The sequence below is a fragment of the Streptopelia decaocto genome, assembly GCF_964273445.1.
Source record: "Streptopelia decaocto genome assembly, chromosome: 4".
Classification (NCBI taxonomy): Eukaryota; Metazoa; Chordata; class Aves; order Columbiformes; family Columbidae; genus Streptopelia; species Streptopelia decaocto.
In genome coordinates, this window is record NC_138658.1 from 64,108,933 (window position 1) to 64,128,934 (window position 20,002).

Below are 20,002 nucleotides of genomic sequence, written 5' to 3' on the forward strand. Positions count from 1 at the left end.
GCCACACCAAACCTGTGGCTCTTCACAAGAAAAGGAACCTTTGCCACATCTGTTTTCCCCCATGTGTTACCAAATCAGTCTGCTTCAAGGTGACCCTTTGGAATACAGCTGTGAGGTGACTGAGGAAAACTGAAGGGGAACAGCTTTTAGCTGTAGTTAAACAGCGGTCTTGTAAAAGGTTGTATTGGGAGTGCAGTAGTTCCTAAATGTTGTAAGCCAAGTTTCATTTACAAACTTGGTAGGACAAATAAATTGTTCTGGTGATGTGCAGCTTACAGTCTGCATTGTATGAGCATCTCTCTGTGGGATGTTGGATATCTTCTGCCTCTGTTGACTTCGGTACAATTCCTTTTGATGCCTAAAGTCCTCCAACTTTAGAAAGGGACTGTATGAAAAAATGTTTGATAATGACTGTTGACTAAAACATGGGATGTTTCTAGGATCCTGAAACTGAACACATCAGTACAATGACTGAGCTGGGGGGAAGGTTCATTTAAGTATTGAACTGTTCATAAGTTCTTGTATACGTGTCCTTTCAATGCTGAAAGTTGCACCAGCTTATCAAAACTCAGGGAAATAGCCCTGCACTTCTCACCAGTGAACTTTACTATGGGTCATCTCATAAGGTAGTCTCAGTCCAACTTCCTTTTTGTTGCAAGGGGGTAATAGCACCAGCTCTGCTCAGAGCAGAGGTCACTTCCCACTTAGTCCCTCACTTCTCTGTGGGAAAGAGCAGTGGCCCATTGCAGGTCTCTTCCCCCTGCACATAGCGCTTGACCACACAAGAAACCCAGAATTATTAATAGAAGTCTCCAGGGGCTTGTTCAAAGAGTTACCAGAATTTATTAAAAATGTATGGAAGCATTTGCCAATCAGGAGACAAATGCTTTAATGGAATGCAAGTCAAAGCTGTCTGTTTCTTAGCTGAATTTCTCCAATTCTTTCTGTGGCTTGGTTGTGGGCATGGTCTGTAGAACAATGATGTGCTTTGTGCTCTGTGCAGGAAGCAAAGTCTCTTTGTGTACTGCCATGCAGCTCTTGGCCCTTCCCGCAGGCGGCTGCAGCCCTGCATTCCTTCTGGAGCTCATATGGGAAAAGTGAGACTATTGCAGAAACGTGTAGCGTGCTGTGTCAGCCAGTTCAATAGTTGTCACTGGGTGTGAGTGACCCTTGTAATGATGGGTAAGGTCATTTTTCTTCTCTAAAGATCAGCTCATCTCTTCCCTTGATAAAAGTTACTTACAGCTAGAGAGAAGGTAAATATTTCCCTTAAATGTAAAATATATTCCTTATATTTAGAGATACAAAAAAATATGTATCACTTGTATTTCCCTGATATTTCCCATCCCTACCTTAATGAACTGAGGCAGCAGAATGTGAGATACTGATATCAGTCAGTTGCCATTCCTTGTAGGCTTTGGGTAGGGGCTAAAAATTTTGTATGCAGGTTTACACCATTAGCGTTGTTGAGACAACTGTTTAAAATCCCAAAGGAGCATTTCCACCGAATTCAGTGGATTCAAATCCAGTGGATTTGTTGGATCAGATTTGCTTTGTTCTTTGAGTTTTCATTTTCATGTGCAACTCCTCAAAACCTGTATGTGTTATTAGCATCCCATTTACTGCCAACAGGAATCCAGACACAGGTGATGTACATACCAGCCCATTTGTCTGTTACTTTTGAGTGTTGTAGTCTGTACTTTCTGTTCTTGAATATTTGCAGTTATTTGACATCTCCTTGGTAATAACAAAGCTATGCTGAGAATATCAGTCATAATACAAGGGGAGATAATTTGCATACTATTTTTAGCCATTATCTTTAGCAAGAAATGCTAATAGTGTTCCAAAAATGTTTTCTTTCAGTATTCATTACTGTCAGAAATGAACTTCAAATAAACAAGATATCTGATTCTAAATATAATCTGAGTATTGGTGTTAAAGAGATAAGATGTATTGCTTGATTTAATGGAGATTCATTTGGAAGTTTACTGTGAGATTCTTCTAAATGGACCAAGCACCAAATTTACTTTTTTTTTTCCTTCCTTTTTTTTTTTTCTTCTGTCTGTTTATATAGTAACATGTAAGACAGGAAGGATAAATATCCCTGTCCTCCTTACATACTACCTCCACCTTTTTTAGGTACTTTGCAGGTGGAGAGGTAGAGTTTCAAACTAAATGAAGTTCTCAAATTGAATAGTGCATGTGTCGAAGGCTGGAATACCCAAGTCTGAAATTCCTAGTTTGAGCAGGGAAAGCGTGGTGTTAGGTTTATCCTGCTGAGTCCTGCCCCAGGATAATTTAGTACCTATGACATGCTGGAGGAAATCTGAGAAGAAACTGGGGAAAACTGCCAAGATGAAGCTTTGTGATATAGAAGAGCTTGTCAGGCAGCAGTGACACAGAACACATGAGAGCGTTACACAAGCGTGCTGTGCCCTTCTGCAGCAGTGACCTGTACTGTATCCTGGCCAGAGCATCAGACACCATGGTGGCATCAGAGCTTCGCTTGAGTTCAAAGTGGGAAAAGCATAAAAATGAGGATGCCTGACGAAAGAGAAAGTAAATAGGTGATGTCTCTGCAGGTGATACAGAGACTTAAAAAATGTCATACTGGAGCTACGACAACTTTACCTTTTAGAAAGATGAAGAAACTTTGGTGTAATTAGATATCAGGGAAGGGAAGTTGTTAGAGGCATTCTTCAAAAACTTGCAGTTGGGCTCATGTGAGGAAAGCAGAAAAATAAACTCTGGCACATTGAAGGTGTATGTATGTGAGCACTGAGCGGAACTCAGCTGATGTGCAGTAACTTTCCAAGCTCAGGTGGTGTGATTTGTGGAGTCTCCCTCTTTAGAGGTATTAAAAAAGCTCTGGGCACGGTCCTGGGCACTCGACAGTATGTGACCCTACTTGAGCAGTGGGGTTGGACAAGATTGGCCTTCAGAGGTCCCTTCCAACCTCAACCACTCTGTGATTCTGTGTCTGAGCCCTTAACAGCACTTTGGGTTAAATGTTATATATGTGTACACAGTAAGGCTAATGCAAACTGTTGTTAATGTTGTACTGATAACCAAAATGGTAACATTTGTGCTTTGTAGGAGTTTCTCTTTTATAAGCCTCTTCTACACCCATGTCTACCTGTTTTTTTTTCCCCACCTGTTTTTGACTGGCATGTAGTTAAATGTATGTGTGCTTTGACTGGTTCAGTTAGTCTGTATTGTAGTTTCATCTAGAAGTGAGTGAGACCTCATTTTTTGGAGAAGGAAGATAGAAGAGCAAGGGTGATTCCTGCAAATGAGCTGCTGTTTTGTTTTGGTGGTGGTTTTTTTAATTATTATTCTGTCAGTTGTGTTCTTGAAGAGTAATTTTACATTATTATTATTATTTCAGTTTATCAAGAAGTTTTACAATGAAACTTGGGAAAGAAGATATGGCTTCTCAGTGGATGAAAGCACGCTGACTCTTCTCTGGTCTATAACTGTTTCTATTTTTGCCATTGGTGGCCTTGTGGGTGCCATTATTGCTACCCCAATTGTGAAGTTCTTTGGACGGTAAGTGTATTGAAAGACTAGTTTCTAAAGCAGTTTCTCACTTTGTCTCTCTAGAAAGAGAAACAACAACACCTCTTCACCAGAATGCAAATTTAAACATCTTCAAATTATGAAAGCTCAATTCTAAGAGTTCCGAATTTCCAAGAGTAAAACTAGTACCTTTCTCTCTGGCCTTAATGTGCATCATTTGAGTCACAGAAGCCATTTGTTCTGAATGGGCAATGGGTTGAGATGTCAAAGAGGCTGAATAGTGAAGAATGCAACAGGAAAATACCATATAAAAGGAAAGATTTCACAAAGGATCAGCAGACTCTTGTTTCAAGAGTCTGATGAGTATTTTACAAATAAAGCTATCCACATCTCATTTGCTTCTCAACAACATTTGTTGGCATACCTTCCTTGTGTCAACTTAAAATACAGTTTGAAGAACTAAACTAGGGTGAAGTTTGTGTTTGGTCTTCCCTAAGCTTGGGGATGCCTTCCCTGCTCTATGCAATGCAGTATCTGACCAAGTCTTCACCATAGGGAACATGGCTATTTTAGGAATGTTCGTGCTAGTGTGTATTTCCATTTTTGCTGCAGGTACTAACTAGATATTTCTGCCAAACTTTTGTTTCATACAGTCTTCCAAAGAGAATTTTAAAAGTGATTTGTAATTCACCTCTGTTTAGAGAGGCATGAAATTCATCTTAACTGCTCATTTGGCTTTCCCTTAATTATAAATTCTATATAATTTGATATTTTTTGCTCAATGGAGTCACTGGAGAAGGTAATAACAGAAGCTTAAGTATGTAACCATCCAACTCAACTGTTCTTACTTGTCTGGGCCGCCAGACTGATATATCGGTACTGTAATTGAGGAGCAGAACAATAAAATACTTTGCTGTTAAATTGTTCAAGGGTGGGTTGAAGAGATGTATGCATGATGAAGTGGAGCCCCATTTACAGTGGTGCAGAATAATGAACTAGGGGGGATCAAAAGCATTAGGCAGAAATAATGTATGACTTTAAAAAGAGCAGTCTTGAATCATGTTGCTGCAAGGTTAATAATATAACTTCCAAATTACTAGAGTCCTAGACCCTACTCACTTTGACAGATGTAATTTTTTCAAAGAACCTTCATCCACACAAATCCCATGTTCAGATGTGGCTTTGACACTTCATAATTTAAATTCTCTTCTACCAAAGAGCCAGTGCTGTTGAGTAACTCGAACACCCAGAGCGTTATGCTCAGGGGATTGCTTAGGCCACTGCCAGGGGGGCATTTGCAGGAGAGGGACAAGACCTTCATCTTTCAACAAGAACCATTGCAGCAGAGCTATTGATCTTATATCTTTAAACACTCGTCTTCCATGTGTTCAGGAAACGAGACCTTGTATGTCAGTGTTTGAATCTGATTGTCAAAGGCCCGTGAAATCCTACGTATAATTTCTTTTGTAAAGTGTTTCCTTCTGCAGAAGTTATGAGACTTATGACTTACTTTTGAATAAATGAGTCCCTCAAACCTGAGCGGAAAGTTCTGAAAGATGAAAACTATAAGAAATACAGCTGTTATTATAGTGCAAATGAGAAATTGAGATTTTTGAAAATTTTAAAATACATTTTTGTGATTTTATTTATGTTTATTTAATGAAGTAATAATTTTCCATAAATAATATTTATTTTCTTTGAAAGAAGTATTTTTTCACGTTGTATTTGACTGCTATAGAATGAAATAATTTAAAAATTGGAGAAAAAAAAGTAAATCTGTATTTTGATTAATTTTAATAATTTTTGGAAAAGGGTAGATTTTCATCCTGCCAGTGAGCTCAAGTGATTTTTCTAGCTCTACAAGTAGTAAGTAATTTTCCTCAATGCATGTTTTTAATATCATGGGTTTAAGGATGAATTACAATGACATGAATATGTCAGTGCTGGGAAGTTCTCAAAATGGCAAAAACTGCATGTAGCATAAAAATGCCTGTAGTTATATCAGCTTATTGCTATTTGAAATATATTCTCTGGTTCCGACATACATACATTTACCCAGAGTATGCTTGTTTATATTCATATACAGAGTCTCTGGCAGGGCACTTGGGTTCTTAGGATGTTCAGGATGGCTAAATGCTGTGCCTTTGAAGTACAACTCTTTAGTTAACTGTGATATGTTTTATTTTAGAGCTGTGGTATAGATTTGGAACTGTGTCCATTTGGGTATAGTATTGCATTTTGGAACTCTGCACAACATGTAAGAGGCAGTGTTTGCTAGGCACTTTTTGGTTTTATTTATGGATATTTAAGAATAATAGCCTAATGTGCTTTGAAAATGACTAGATTTAACTGTTGTGTTGCTGGTATGTACAAAAAATATATTTTCCTTTTAGGAAATGTACGTTGCTGCTCAATAACGTGTTTGCAGTGACAGCTGCCTTGTTGATGTCCCTCTCCTTGCTGGCGGGGTCATTTGAAATGCTCATACTGGGCCGTGTGATAATGGGTGTTGATGCAGGTAAGCTTAATTATGCTGTACGTATCTGAAATGCTTGTGCCATGCATAGTCTTTCTTCTATGCCCCAATTACATCACTCTTTACATTAAAGAGGCATTTCAGGGACTAGCCACACTGGTTTTGCTGGGACAAAACGGCAGAATAAGCATTGGGAGATGTGATGTTTGGAGAAGACACTGGAATGGACGCTAGCTGCTGCTGTCCACTCTGGTTCTTCCTCCTCCTTTCCTACTCCAGCCCTGATAGAACATATCTGTCTTCATGCCACGAAAATCCTTTGGCTAGGAGGGTGTAGTCTATTTATTTCAGCTGCTTGCTGCTGTGTGTTTAGAAGTTGTTGGATCCCATGCTAATACCAGTAGGATGAAGTGGAAGCTTTGGTACATCACCGTTTGCTTCTAGCAACATGGTCTTCATGGTTTAAAAGTAAATCAGAGAGGAGCTGCTGCACCAGAAGAGTCTTGCAGCTAGCAGTGAGGCTCTAAACAACTTCACAGATCACTAGATGGTGATAAATACTTACCTATTGTGGAGACAGACTTGATGAATTAAGATGGGTTTACACTCTGAGTGTAATTATGTCACTAAACAACGGAAAGTGCTCTGACTTTTCCTTCACCATGCTCCCTTTCTGGCAAGCTTTGGTGGTGTTGTCAGTAAGCATAAACTTTGGTTGTTTGACAGTGGATGTGTCTGTCACTTGCAATGTAAAGTTCATGGGTAGTTTTGGTGCTGACTGCTAATTTTGGTCTCAGATTACCACCCAATGACCCAACTTCTTGAGCTGTGTAAATATTGTCAGTATACTAACCAGGGTCAAGCATTTGTTTTCTCCTAGCTTTGAGCAGCATTCTCACCCTTATTTTATGCCTGCTTTTAAGTGTTCTTTGCAGCTGTAAGCCTGTATTGAGAGGAGCATCTGCTAATACCGTTTACAGTAAAAATATTTCATCTGACAGTGTCTGCTTTCTCTGCCTGACACATGGTTATTTTATTTTTCCTTACCTGGCCCAATGCTAACATTGTGCTTGCTTTGGGATGTGCAAATATAGATCATAAAATCCATCCTCCTGATGATTCTCATCTCTGAGTAACCTTTGTGCTTCCGTCAAATAGCAGCCTACACACATCACTGTAGATCTGTAACAGATAATCAGTCCTATGGTTATTAAATGGTGCAAGAGTAATTAGACATACAGAGAACATAACTCATATTATCTGTGGATAGATACAGATCTGTTCTCTGCTTGTTTTTATGCTGATCTTGTGAGCAGATTAGCACCCAGACTCCTTTCAATAGATATTTGTTTCATACCTGGTATAATGAAAAGGCAATCTGACTTAACCTGTGACGTTTTCCTTCCTTCATAGGCATTTCTCTGAGTGCCCTTCCCATGTATTTAAGTGAAATATCTCCTAAGGAAATCCGTGGTTCATTGGGTCAGGTCACAGCGATTTTCATCTGTATTGGTGTTTTTACTGGTCAAGTTTTGGGGCTGCCAGAAATATTTGGGCAAGTAAGTATTTAACAGATGTTTTCTGTGAAAGAACACAAGCATGCTTAAAAATGGCTATGTTTTCATGTTTTGACTGAGTTCCTTACAAAAGTGGAAAAGCGAAACATTCCTTTTTTTGTTTTGAAGCACTTTGAAAAGTGGTTTCTTCCATATCTTTTAAAAGCGTGTATGTGTGACTGAGTTTGATAGACGTGCCAAGCAGCTTTAACAGCTTGAACAGTTTGTGTGTGTGCATATGCAGGTTTTCCCACGCCCCCCCTTTCTTGATGTACATTTACTTTTGCTGGTTTCCAGTTTCCTTGAGTATCATGGAAGTGCTTAAGAGTTTATGCATATTTCATTTATAATTTTTCAAAGTGAGATAGAAGTGAGAAAGGCCTAGTTAGAGTTTGTATGAGAACCTGAATACAAAGAATGTTGCCCAGTATTTTTAATGCTGCTTGTAATGCAATCCTACTTTTAGACTAGGAGGTGAAATAACAGAGTTAATTTATACCTTTATGGAAAGAGATTATTTGTTCCCATAAAAAAGGTTATCTTGCTGTCGTAGGCTGAGATTAACTTGGTGGCCACTGGATGTCGGCATTACTCTGAATAAATGAAGTCTAGGTTTATTCAGGCTGGCACTTGGAAATACTTTTTGTCTGGAGATGAATCTTAAAAGCAGTGTGGAGGAATAATCTGCGGCAATCCTCTCACAGTGAAACCCGAACTAAGAATCCCTTCTGACAGCCAAGCAAAAGTAGTAAACAGTTGATAAGTGAGGAGAGCTTGTCCCCCTGTGTCTATCCAAATTCAATTACTTTGTAAATATATGGTACCATCCTCCCTGACACTTTTTATTTTTGTCTGACCAGCTCTCCTATTCTGTCCTTTTATCCTTGGGCTCACTTACCCTGTCCAGCTCTCCCAAAGGCAGTGGTTTGATTAAACTTATCCTTTATTGAAGGACACAATACTATGCCTACCCCCACAAGCAACGGATTTTAGGCAAAAGTTTAAAATTACTTTCACTGACTGTCATTGTGGCTTCTACAGATATCTCTTCTCTTGCTTTGAAAGTTGGTCTGTTACAAACGAGTGTATTAAATGTGAAGAGGCTCATTCAACTGCTTAGAATATATGTCAGCCATTATGTAGTAGGGGTGTTTGGTTTTTTTTGAAACATGTATATTTTAAAGGTGAGGTGTCCTGAAAATTATTATTTCCCTGTTAAGTCTTTCAGATATTTTGAATAGGAAATACTTTTTCCTTGGTTTCAACACATTCTTGCTCCTTTTTTTCTTCTTCTCTTCCCTCCTTCCCAAGTGTTGTCACTCCAAATTATGGAGGTTGCGTTTCTGCTTTTACAACCTACTTTAGTATGTGGTTAATTAATATCACACCATTAAAGATAGCCATTAATTTATGTAAGAAGAAATATACTTTATCTGTAGCATTAGTTATTTTCAAGAGGGGTAACATCAGCATGTAGAAGTAGCAAAGTTTTGGCTGGTGTGAATTAGCACATTTCTAGTAGAGATATTGGAGCCCGCTTGTATTTTCCGATCGAGTACATGGGTGTATTTTCTGTTTAATATATTAATAAAATTTAGCACTGAGGGGAAACCTCAGGCTGTTTGAAATATGATTCCCTAGTGCAGCCTTATCTTTTTTCGAAGACTTTATCAAAATTTCTGTTGGCTTCAGTCAAGCCAGGGTTTTCTTCCCTAGCTTCCTGTGGTTCCCATTGAAATCAGTGGGACTTTTGCGGAGAACAGCAGTTGCTGCCAGAGGACATTCCTGCAGCGGGTACGTGTGATGAGGTCACTCCTGTTGAAGCTGGGAGGCAGCAAACATGGTGTCCTTATCCTGAGTTCTTTAGTCCTTGCAACACTTTCCTCTCTCGTCTCCCCAGCGAACACCTTGCTCAAATTTATCTCACTTTGTTTGATCAAGTTCAAACGTAGGTTCAAGACATTTGCAGTCTATTTTCTCGTTGTGGGCTTCTCTCTGATTTATGTCATGTTCATTAATGATGTAGGAGCTTCTTATCAAATCATTCCCATATTATTTTTTTTTGTCCCTTTTATTCTGTTGGAGAAAGCTGGTTTGCATTTGAAGTGAGGCCAGTATTCCAGATCCACAGCCACCCTGTTTTGGAGACAGCTGTGCATTCATGGTGTCTCACTGATTTCATCTGTAACTGGAAAGAAAACCCTTGCTTTCCTCAGAAGGCTGAGGTCATTTGTGTTACACTTAAGCTGTTCTGTAATATGCCAATTTGTAGTATAATTCTACCTTTGTAAAATTCATAAATTGTTTAAAGCAAATAGACAGGAAAATTTTGATCAGTAGGAGCTTGTCGCCAGCAATCACCGTTCTGTGCAACTGCTTGCAATGGCATATGGACAAACACCTTTGTGGGGTCTGTCTAACTATGTCCAGCTTTTTAATGATTGTGCCTTAAAACCTTGTGGGTGTATTTTTTTTGTTGCTCTGTGGTTGGTTGCTTGTTTCTATCAGAATTGGTTGTAAATAATACTAGTTACAAATACGTCTGTTATGGTTTCATAACAATTTCCCCCAGAGCTCTGTCATGTTTCTGTAACTTGTAAATTGAGCAAATATCAAAGAGGTTATTAACTGTAGTATCTAAGCAGTGATGGTTTTGAAGAAAGGAGGGACAAAGATTGAGTTGGGCATCTCGCTGAAGAGATTGGAACAGGAGTGGACATGGGGAGGGCTGCAGGCATGGCCAAGGGTCTGTCTTGTAAGAGGAGATGACAGCACCATTGCTCGTGTGGCCAGGTAAATAAAGGGAAAGGAGAGGAACTGACGAAACTGTGTTAACGTAAGATCAAACTACTACAGAGGGGGCAGAGTGGCTTAATCTCTAGGACAATATTACAACAAGAATAACTTTTTATAAATCCTCCATGAGTAATTGCATGCTGAAATTCAGCATAGTGATTTTTCAAACAGACTCCCAGCTGAAGTAGCTTGAGCAGAAAATTTAAATTGGAGCTCGATGCCTTTATCTGGATTATATGAGGTTGTTGCTTTCAGTGGTTCTGTAGAAGTCTTTCCACAGGAAAGGAAGGTATTTCTGTAGGCTGTGCGACATAGCATTACAAGCCTTTATTAACAACCTAATTGATAGTGTCCTCTGTTATGGAACACAACAGTGTTCCTTTGAATGTGGATGTGTGATAGAAATACTTCTGAAGCACTGAGTGTTACTTGAGGCAATTCAGAAAGTCCTGCTTTTTGTGTCAAGCAGGTTAAGCAGCCCCAAAGTGATTTTTCAGCAATCTTTTATTTATGAAGACCACTTTATGTGGTGGTGTCCTCCTCTCCACCACCCTGACTGCTGAGAGATTTGTGCTTGTTTCCATGTACTGATGTCTTGTTTTAGCCTTCTATAAGCCAGAGCCCTGAATCCTTCGGGAGGCCATGGCAACTGTAGATGACAACTTAGTGCTGGCCCACAGGAGTGCAGTCATGTTATCTGCCGTAATGTGGGCACCGAGTCATTGCTAGTGCCTATAAGATTATTTAATTTAGGGTGTTTTTGATTGTATAGCATGTGCAGCTTTCCATACATCTGACTGAAGGAAAAATCCCGATATTAACATAAGGAAGAACTGTTTCAGACCTGCTACTTCTTCAGACACAGCCCTTCAGGTGTTTCCTTTCTCTCTGTTTCTATGATTCTGCAATTTAATCACCCAGCCCATTTTCCTGACAGATTGCACCCTGCAAAGCAAAGGCCAGTGCATTGTCAACTTCAGTTTTGAAAGTTCAAATTTACACTTACTGTCTTAGGGGAATATTGTCTGGCCTGATTCTGGCATATTCCTTGTATCTGAGGTATCTCTCTGACTCACCCAGTTCCTCCTGCATGTGGTGTCCTGCTCCATGTTACTACTTTAGGTACTACTTTAGGTTACTACTTTAGGTACTACTTTGTAATGTCCTGTCCTCTGTTACTACTTAGGGTAGTAACTTATAAGTGTTGTAGACCACAGGGCCATCTCTTCTGTTGCTTCAGTTTGTTTACTGAAGAGGGATTTATTCTTTCCTTAAATGACAGAGGATTTAGTTTATGAATACATTTGCCACAGTTATTAAATTAATCACTTTTTTTTTATACATTGAGCCTCAGTATCTTTTTCATATGTGTACAGATATGAGAAAGGGGAGAAAAAAAATTTCACAGCATGCATGTGTATTCAGCACACATAAAACTGGAATTGGTGCCTTTTGCCATTTTTTCGTCAGACTTGTACTTTGAGCCCCTTTTCCCATGGTGTGGCAGGTTCTGTCAAGCTGTAGTTGGTGCACCCAGAGTTGGCGCCAGTAGCTGCTCCAGCTGCTTCTCTGACCAGAACGGCTGTTTACCATAGGTAGGCCAGTGGAGAAATAGATTTTGTTTACTTTGAGAACTGCTTTTTATCCATTTCAAGTGTTTTTATGTCATGTTGCCCACAAGCTGACCTAACTATATTGCACTATTTCACAGTGGATAGTACGTCATCCTAAAAACCTTGCTATACTTGTGTCCTAAGGCTTCTTAGTGCAACACTTTCTGAATAATCCCTATGGCTGCTGTAGGTGCTTTTAGAAAACAAACAAAACAAACAAGAAACGAGCAAACAAAACAAACACCTCCCCCGCAAAAAAAACCAAACCAAACCAAAAAACAAACAACAGTAGAGGAAACAGAAAAACTGTAAAATTCCTGATGTGTCCATCTCTCGAGGGTTGCAGGTGGTTTTGGTCATCCTGCTTTAAAAAGAGTGTAATCGAGCAATGCAAGATACAGGAGGAAGCAGCAATGATCAGAGATAGGAAATGGCTTCTTGAGGAGAGAAGGCTGAGTTAAGGCTCAGCAGCTCTTATGGACAACCCTGTGCTGGGTTAATACTTAAAGTAATACGAAACAAAGTACACCAGAGAGGACTCAGAATTTATCTTTTAAGTGATACACTTTGTCTAGATTTCCTTTTTTTCCTTTTTTTTTTTTTTTTTTGTAAACACCTTTGGAATCTGCCCCATTGCAGACCTGTTGTGTAAGTGGTTATGGTTACAAAATTTATTTATTGGGTGTTGTCTTTGTCATTGAAGCAACATGAATTACACTTTTACATTCCACTTTTTTGAGGAATTTGAGAAGTTTTAATGTATATCTGGCTGGATATTACCTGTTTCTAAAAAACTAGTTAGCTGCAAAAAAAGTCTGTGACACATGGTGATACTGGCCAAGCTGTCCTTCCCCTACAACTGATTATTTTAGCAAAGTTATTCTGCTGTTGATACAAATATCAATTTCTACAGCAAAATGAAATAAATTTGGGAAAGGACTAATGAACTTCATAGATCCTGTATTATATCTCCAGTAAGGTACAAAATCTCTGTGATGAGTCCTTTTCAAGTTAGCTCTTCTTTATCCAAGTGGACCTTGCTAAGGAATAGTTGTGATTTTTTATTTTTACTTTAAATCAAACTAAGAAGCTCTGTAGATGTAACATCTAATTCTAATTTATTTTTTTTTGCAAGACCTCTTAAAATCATATACTTGAAGTGATAGATAGTTGTGCATTTAGGAAAGTTTATATAGGAATTTTTCATTTTACTTTACCAACTTCTTTTTAAAAGGACTCTCTCACTTGCACTGCAATATGCAGTGATGGAACAGGTAGTTGTACAGCTTGTGCAGCTGAAGGCTGTTCTGAAAACTAAGCTTTGATTTTACTTGTCAAATCTTCATTTTTTATTGTCTTTTTTCCCTTGTTTCTCTCTATTTTTATTTTTTTTTTTTTTACTGATCCTTCTTCCTAAGACTCTTGACTGAGATTCAAGGATTCCTTAAAAGCTTCAGTAAATTATAGATGAGAAAATAAATCAATTCAGAATTGTTCTGGGGACCTGCAGCCTGCAGGTGGACACCAAAGACAAAATGATCCGTTGGAGATGCTCTTGAATCTTACACATCGGCATGGTAACACAAAGTGTGAATCAACCCGTTTCCTCATATTTTTCTGTGAGCTCTTTTGTTCTATATGTTTATCTTCCCCTTGAGCCATGATAGTGACTATAGTTAAATATATTAATCTTTCAACATACGACTGAGAATTTATTTCAGAATATAGAACCAAGAGCTCTTGTGGCAATAAGAGACAGGGGAGAACTTAACACAGGTGAACTCTTGTCACTGCATGAAGCATCTTGGAAAGGAAAGCAGCTTGTGCCTCATGGGTGCGTGCTCTTTACAGAATACAAAAAAGTGTTTGCAGCTTCTGTTAGAGTAGGACAAAAGCATCCACTAGTTTAGTGTTTTCCAGAATCACTCTAATTCTCAAAGTGTCCTGTTTGTGATGATTCAAAACATTTTGCTTCACCTCCCACTGCAGCCCCAGGAGGATGCAGGTCTCTGCAGTTGTGTGTGTCACATCTCCCAGCCCCACAGGGACATCTGAGGTACCCTAGGGCATCAGAACAATACTATATGCCCATGTTTGAGGAACTGAATCTTTTCCACTTCAATTATTTTAGTGTACTGTTTTGTATTTTATTGTTTGTGGAAATTAACCTGAGTCTACATGCATAGCTGAAAGGAAGTTTTGTCAGAAATTTTGCATAGCTCCAGTATACCTCTAATATTTCTTTCTAAAGAAGCTCAAGTAAATATGGTGGCTGCTAATAATAATCCCATTTGAAAGCTCACCATTTCATGTTGATTTTCGCAGAAATTTTTACATTTCTCAGAAGTGAATAAGCAATGAAGACAAATTATGCCATTCAGGTATTCAGTAAAAAGCTAGTTACTACTCCAATAAAATGTTGGACCAAAAAGCATCTAAAAGACACTTTAATTCTCCCTCTCAATATGTACAACATGATCTAACGTGCAATTCAGTGAGCAGAATGTCATGGGATTTGGACACCAACCACTTTCAAGGCTGTTTTAAGTCCTGATCTAAAGGTGGTTTACTCAGTAACAAAAATCTTCCAGTCACTTCTGTGAATTTTAGATTAGGATTGTACAGCCTTAAGTCTGGTAACTTCAGGTACTGTTTAATACCTGGGAAGACACTGAGACTTGAGTAATCTTGTTGTCAGAGCTGTGTCTGCAGTAGTGACCCATACAAATAAATACCCATGTGGGTGCAGAACAGAGTTGAAATATATGTACTATCTGGGTTGGCTTTGTTTTAAATGAGAAGGCAAGGAATTCATAACTCTGTTATTAAAATATATTTTGACAGAAGTGGGTTGCAGGAATGGTCATGTAATGAGAAAATCGTATCCAAAAGAGATGCAGCTGTTAGACAGGGAGGTTAGTGTCCTGCTCTGCAGCAGAGGAGGTGGCAGAGCGGGGTTTGATGGGGCACGAGGAAGGTAAGAGGAAGGTAACTGTATGTACTTTAGGTGAGTAGCTGGTCTGAAGCCTGAGATACAGGAGAAATACTAATTTCTCAGCTGCCTCATGATCATCTCCACTGTGGCCTACCCTTGCCTCAAGGAAGACAAAGAGAATGCAATAATGCAAATAAATCGGTTCTATCTCAATGCTTTTTCCGTCCTTGGCCCCAAGCCTGTGAGGTTGTTCTTTACATTTAGGAGTGTTTTCTGTGACACGGTAACAGATTAAGAGGGAAATGCTTGACTTCTGCAGTCTTCTCATCTTCACACACCCACGTGAGTCTACTCAGTCTGTTTTGAGCAGGCATTTGATTATTTTGTGGGGCAAATGGAATATTTCTGATATGAAATTTTTGTGTCAAATCTCTACTAAAGAGGATAAGATACAATTACTTGAACAGAAGTATATAGTATCATTTTGATGCTCTAGGGTACCTTGGTTATCTCTGTGGGGCTGACAGATGAGACACAGAAAGCCCCAGAGACCCATATACTCCTGGGCCTGCAGTTGGAGGCAAGGCAAGATACTTCAGGACATTTAGCAATTATACTAGGTGTAATTCTTTTTGGCTGTGTGCTTGTGATTATATTTTGCCGGACTAAAGTTTTAAATGTGTTCTTGCTTCTTTACAGGAACTTGAAAAAGAAGAGACTGCCAAATCACTAGTTCCTGGACTTCTTTAGTGTCTTGCATTGGGTGCAATAGGCCTTTGTCTCTTTGTTCACCACATATAAAAGGGGTAAAATATGGTGCTCTACATGAGAAGGGCTCTATACAAAAAAACTAATTACTGTTTGTAAGGTGTTCAGTGCTGTAGTAAACATATCATAACTCCACACCCCTAAGGAATTAATTCCAGATTTAATATTTAAAGGAGTTTGGGATAGTGACAGGTAAAAAAAAACAGTCACTGAGAGATCACAGTTTATCCTGTGCACTGAATGAGAAAAAGAGAGAGTATGTTTATCCTCTGGCAGTGCCCTGTGTCATCCCGTGTGCAGGCGGCTTCCCAGGAGGTGTTTGGGTGCAGGAATTTCCCCTGTGGCTCTGGAAGAGGCAGGAGGCAGAGATGTGGGAAACATGCCCTGGGGCAGCTGTGGTCAGGGATGCTCAGCGGAACATGGGGGTCTCCACAGCAGAGAAAAGCAAACTCAGGGCAGAGAGCAAACAAGGAGCCTGACTGTGCTGTACTGGTTGATACTCAGTTGGGAATGGGACACTGGGATGCATCTCCAGATTATGCTTTGTAAATAAATAAAATTACTTAGAGAGTAGAGCTCATGGAAGCCATGTATTTCCTTACTTGGTCTTTTTGATGCTGTTACTCATCTCGTACTGAAATAGTTAATGGTTCTCAGTAGATCTTTCCAAAAAAGAGTGCCTATGTACAGGGCAGTACAGTACTTCTTCTTACATCTCTGTATCATACTGTCAAGGATTCAATTCTCCCTTTTTAATTTATACATATATATGCATAGTCTTAGCCTTCTCTGTGTTGAATATGTTTTCAAATTTTACCAAAATCTTCCTAATTAGTGAAAATATTACATGTAACCATGCTTAAAGAAGTCATTGGACTTAATACAGACGAGTAGTTCAGCTCTCAGCAGTGCCTGTTGACATTTGCCCATGCCAGTTTCTTTTCCACCTTTTAATTGTTAAAGTAAGTTCAATTTTCTGCATTTTAGCTGATTATTCGCTGACATGGTAACCTTTGCTTTACTGTATTCCAGCAGAACTTGATCTTGTCTAATTTAGAGTTGGTAAATCCATTTCTTTCACCCCCCGCCTTGTATTTTTGCAGCTCTGCACTTTATTACATCAACCTTTGAATGAGTCTGTAGCTGTCAAAATCACTCTACTGTTTAACTGTCTTTTGTAAATAGATCAAGGTTGGGTTTTTCACGCTCCAGCCTAAGCAAATATCCATAATGTGACAGTTCAAAATTAAAATCTTACCGTCTTGACATGTTATTTGTAGTGATTCTGAGCAGGTGACGAGTCAGGTCCCCTGTAATTAAAATATTTAATGCTCTTTTAAGTTTTTCCTGAGATAAAATGGGATGTGGCTGCTTTCATTTCTCTCAGTAGCGCCTGTGTGCTTCTCCTTACTGATGACAGCTGAGGTAAAATGCCGATGTGTCTTCTAAGTCAAGCCTACGCTGTCTTCTGCCTTTACCTTATTATGGCTTCTGAGCATTGTCCAAGTCTGTATCCTGTCCTATGCCCTCCTAAAGAACTTGAGGAACCCCTCTTTTCTCTGTATCCTTTCCTTCTCTTCGTAGGGTCTAATTCAACTTGATTTTCAGCAATTTGTATTTTATACTTTCAGACCAACAAATGTAGCTTTTTTTTTTTTTATAATGGACCTTTTAAACTAATTTTAGTCGTCCTGTTTCTTTTCTGTAGTGGGATGAAGAATTTGAACATGGATAATGTAAATGAAGAGAAAAGCAAATAGAACACTTGTTCTATAGCATTGAATAGACATCATCTGAAACCTTTTGAAATGAATGGAGATGTTGCCATTGATTTCAATTACTTATTGATCCACTCATGCCAGAAATGGCAAGTTGGAGCATATTTATTATTTTTCTACCTTGAAATTTTAAAAGTTAGTGTAATAAAAAGTAAACCAGAATTTTTTCATAGAGGAAGCTCGGTGTCTTATGCAGTGAAAATAGAGGGCTTTTTATTATACTGTCAAGGTCTGTCTTTTATTGTGAAGAATAAGTTCAGAAGTTCAGTCTGGTTCATAGCTGTTTCAAAATAACACTTTCAGAAGAGTTATTTGAGAGAAATGTGACCGACTAAAAAACGATATGCTATGCGAGGCTTTAAAAGGGGTGAAAGCTTATTCCAAGTATTTCTCCATGGATTGGCAGAATGTTAATAACAACAATATAGAGAAGTGACTTTTTTTTTTCCTTGAAAGGTGTTTTTGGCATTGTGGAAAATACCTACAGGAAATACAATGTGCTGATCAAGAGTGTAAGATTTTTATCTAGAAGTGTTGTAAAAAGTTCTAACATCCTAACGTCCTATAAACCTTTTTATATGGTACACAGCAAGTGTATTTATATATTACCTCATGGTAATTGAGGCTCTTAGTAAGACTCATAAGTAAGACTCATAACCTTGAGTTTTGAATTGGTTGAAAAACCCCTTTTTCAAGTTGTTTTCCCATCCCAGGAGATTTAGAAAAGAACAAACAAACAAAAGCAACCAAATAAAATACAAACAACAACAGCCAACCAAACAAAAAACCCTGTCACTAAAAGGGCACATGCCTGAGAGTTACTAAGTTATCTCAGGCTCCAGTTTGGGTTCCGGGCTTGGATTACACCACGTACCGTGCAGTACATTGTGCTTTAGCAGTGGCATTGCTGAAGTGGGAGCATGTGAAATACAAACTATCAGCAGGAAGTAGTTTGGGTGCTTTTGACCTTTGATTTTACTGTGTAAAATGATGTTGAAATGAAATTTATCCGGCTCCGTTTAGCGAAATGTGAGCTCTGAATGGGTGGATTCATTCTGATGAAGGGACAGGATCCAACCCCCCAGTTTCTCTTGGAGCTCAGTCAGCCATATGCAGCACAACCTGGCTTTGATCTAGCCAAGCTTTTGAAAATGTGCTAGACATGATGCCTGAACAGCAGGCCTACTGAAGTCTTAGCAGGCTTTTCAATTAAGAACCAAGTCTCAAATTAGAAAACATTGAATTAAATAGATGAATGCTGAACTTGGAGAAAACTACTAAAAATTTCATCTCGGCATTCAGTTGGAACAGAAGGCATCTTAAGAACAGGGACAGAGTGAGGGCCATTTTGCAGGGGAAAATAATACTGCCAACACCTTTCTCCCTCAGCTACTTGAAAGTGTCCTGTACAGAGAGTAAGCCCAGAGAGCAAGAACTCTCCATACTGCCTTTCCAAGCCTTTTCCTGAAAGACCTTTGCTCAGGTCATCCTCTGTAGCTGGTTTTAAATAATGAATGTTTGAGGATGTTGACAACTTAGTTTCAGTTGATTTTAAAGAAAATTATCAAAGTCAAGTTGTATCTTGTCAAAGTCAAGTTGAAACCTGCTAGTAGTTGAAGAGATTCCTATAAATGGTGTTGGATAGTGCAGCACCTTGTGCTCTTCACCTGTGCCACAACTGGGCTCTGGCAGGTTAAAACTGCCTGGCTTCTGTATAGGGGACTTACCAGAGAGGAGTCATCTGTGCTTTGCATTGGTGGAGATACTGCAGATGGCTCTTGTGTTTCAGGTGCTTGCTGGAGACTTCCAGCAGATTACTTGCAATGCGATAGAAAATGTATTTTCTGTTTAATGGACTTGGGAACAAGACGATCAGTGTTTCATTTGATCATCTGAGCTTGGTTAGCTAATTCAGAGTGGGAAGCAGTGTAATGTATAATTCTTAGTTATGCTACCATAGAACCAAAGAATGTCTTTAAGGTCCTGTGATTCACTGATAGAGTGGTTGGTGACTGGAACAGTTTCCCCAGTGGTCACAGCACCAAGCCTGTGAGAGCTCAAGGAGCATCTGGACAATGCTCTTACTCATATGGTTTAGTTTCAGGTAGTCCTACGAGGAGCAGGGAGTTGGACTTGATGATCCTTATGGATCCTTTCTGATTTGAGATATTCTATAATTTTGGGCAGGAGGACAGGTGAAACACCTTTTTTATACTTAAATTAGCATGGAAACCAGATAAAGTGGTGAAATCAATGGCTGCAAGTGAAAACTCTCATAAAGATAACCTCCCTCTGTTTAGCCAGGTATCTTGTATGTTGTTAAATTATATCACTGTCTTAAATTGTGTTGAACTGTATATGTCCTCTGTTCTCAATGGAAATGAAAACTGCATGACTGTGTGTTACTTGTACCTGTAAGGCACATACTGTGTTTTTCCAAGTAGAAGAGGCTTTTGGTGAGACCTCAGCCCGAGCTGGTTCATTCCCAGCAGCTGTGAAATGCTGAATGGTCACTGTCTGCATTTCCCCAAGAACCACCAAACTGTGCTGAACTCTAGATT

General features: G+C 39.0%; 1 protein-coding gene across 5 annotated transcripts in view; it reads left to right on the forward strand.

Annotated features, from left to right (window-relative positions):
• Positions 1-20,002, forward strand: part of SLC2A9 (solute carrier family 2 member 9) — a 130,374-nt gene that overhangs the window by 27,325 nt on the left and 83,047 nt on the right. For all 5 annotated transcript variants that reach the window (XR_014183846.1, XR_014183847.1, XR_014183848.1 and 2 more), the window contains 3 exons: positions 3,389-3,549; positions 5,913-6,037; positions 7,409-7,554. Coding sequence is in view for 2 of the 5 variants with exons in the window: in XM_082050487.1 (XP_081906613.1) it covers positions 3,389-3,549; positions 5,913-6,037; positions 7,409-7,554 (432 nt within the window). In the remaining 3 variants the exon portion in view is untranslated. The remainder of the gene's footprint in view (positions 1-3,388; positions 3,550-5,912; positions 6,038-7,408; positions 7,555-20,002) is intronic.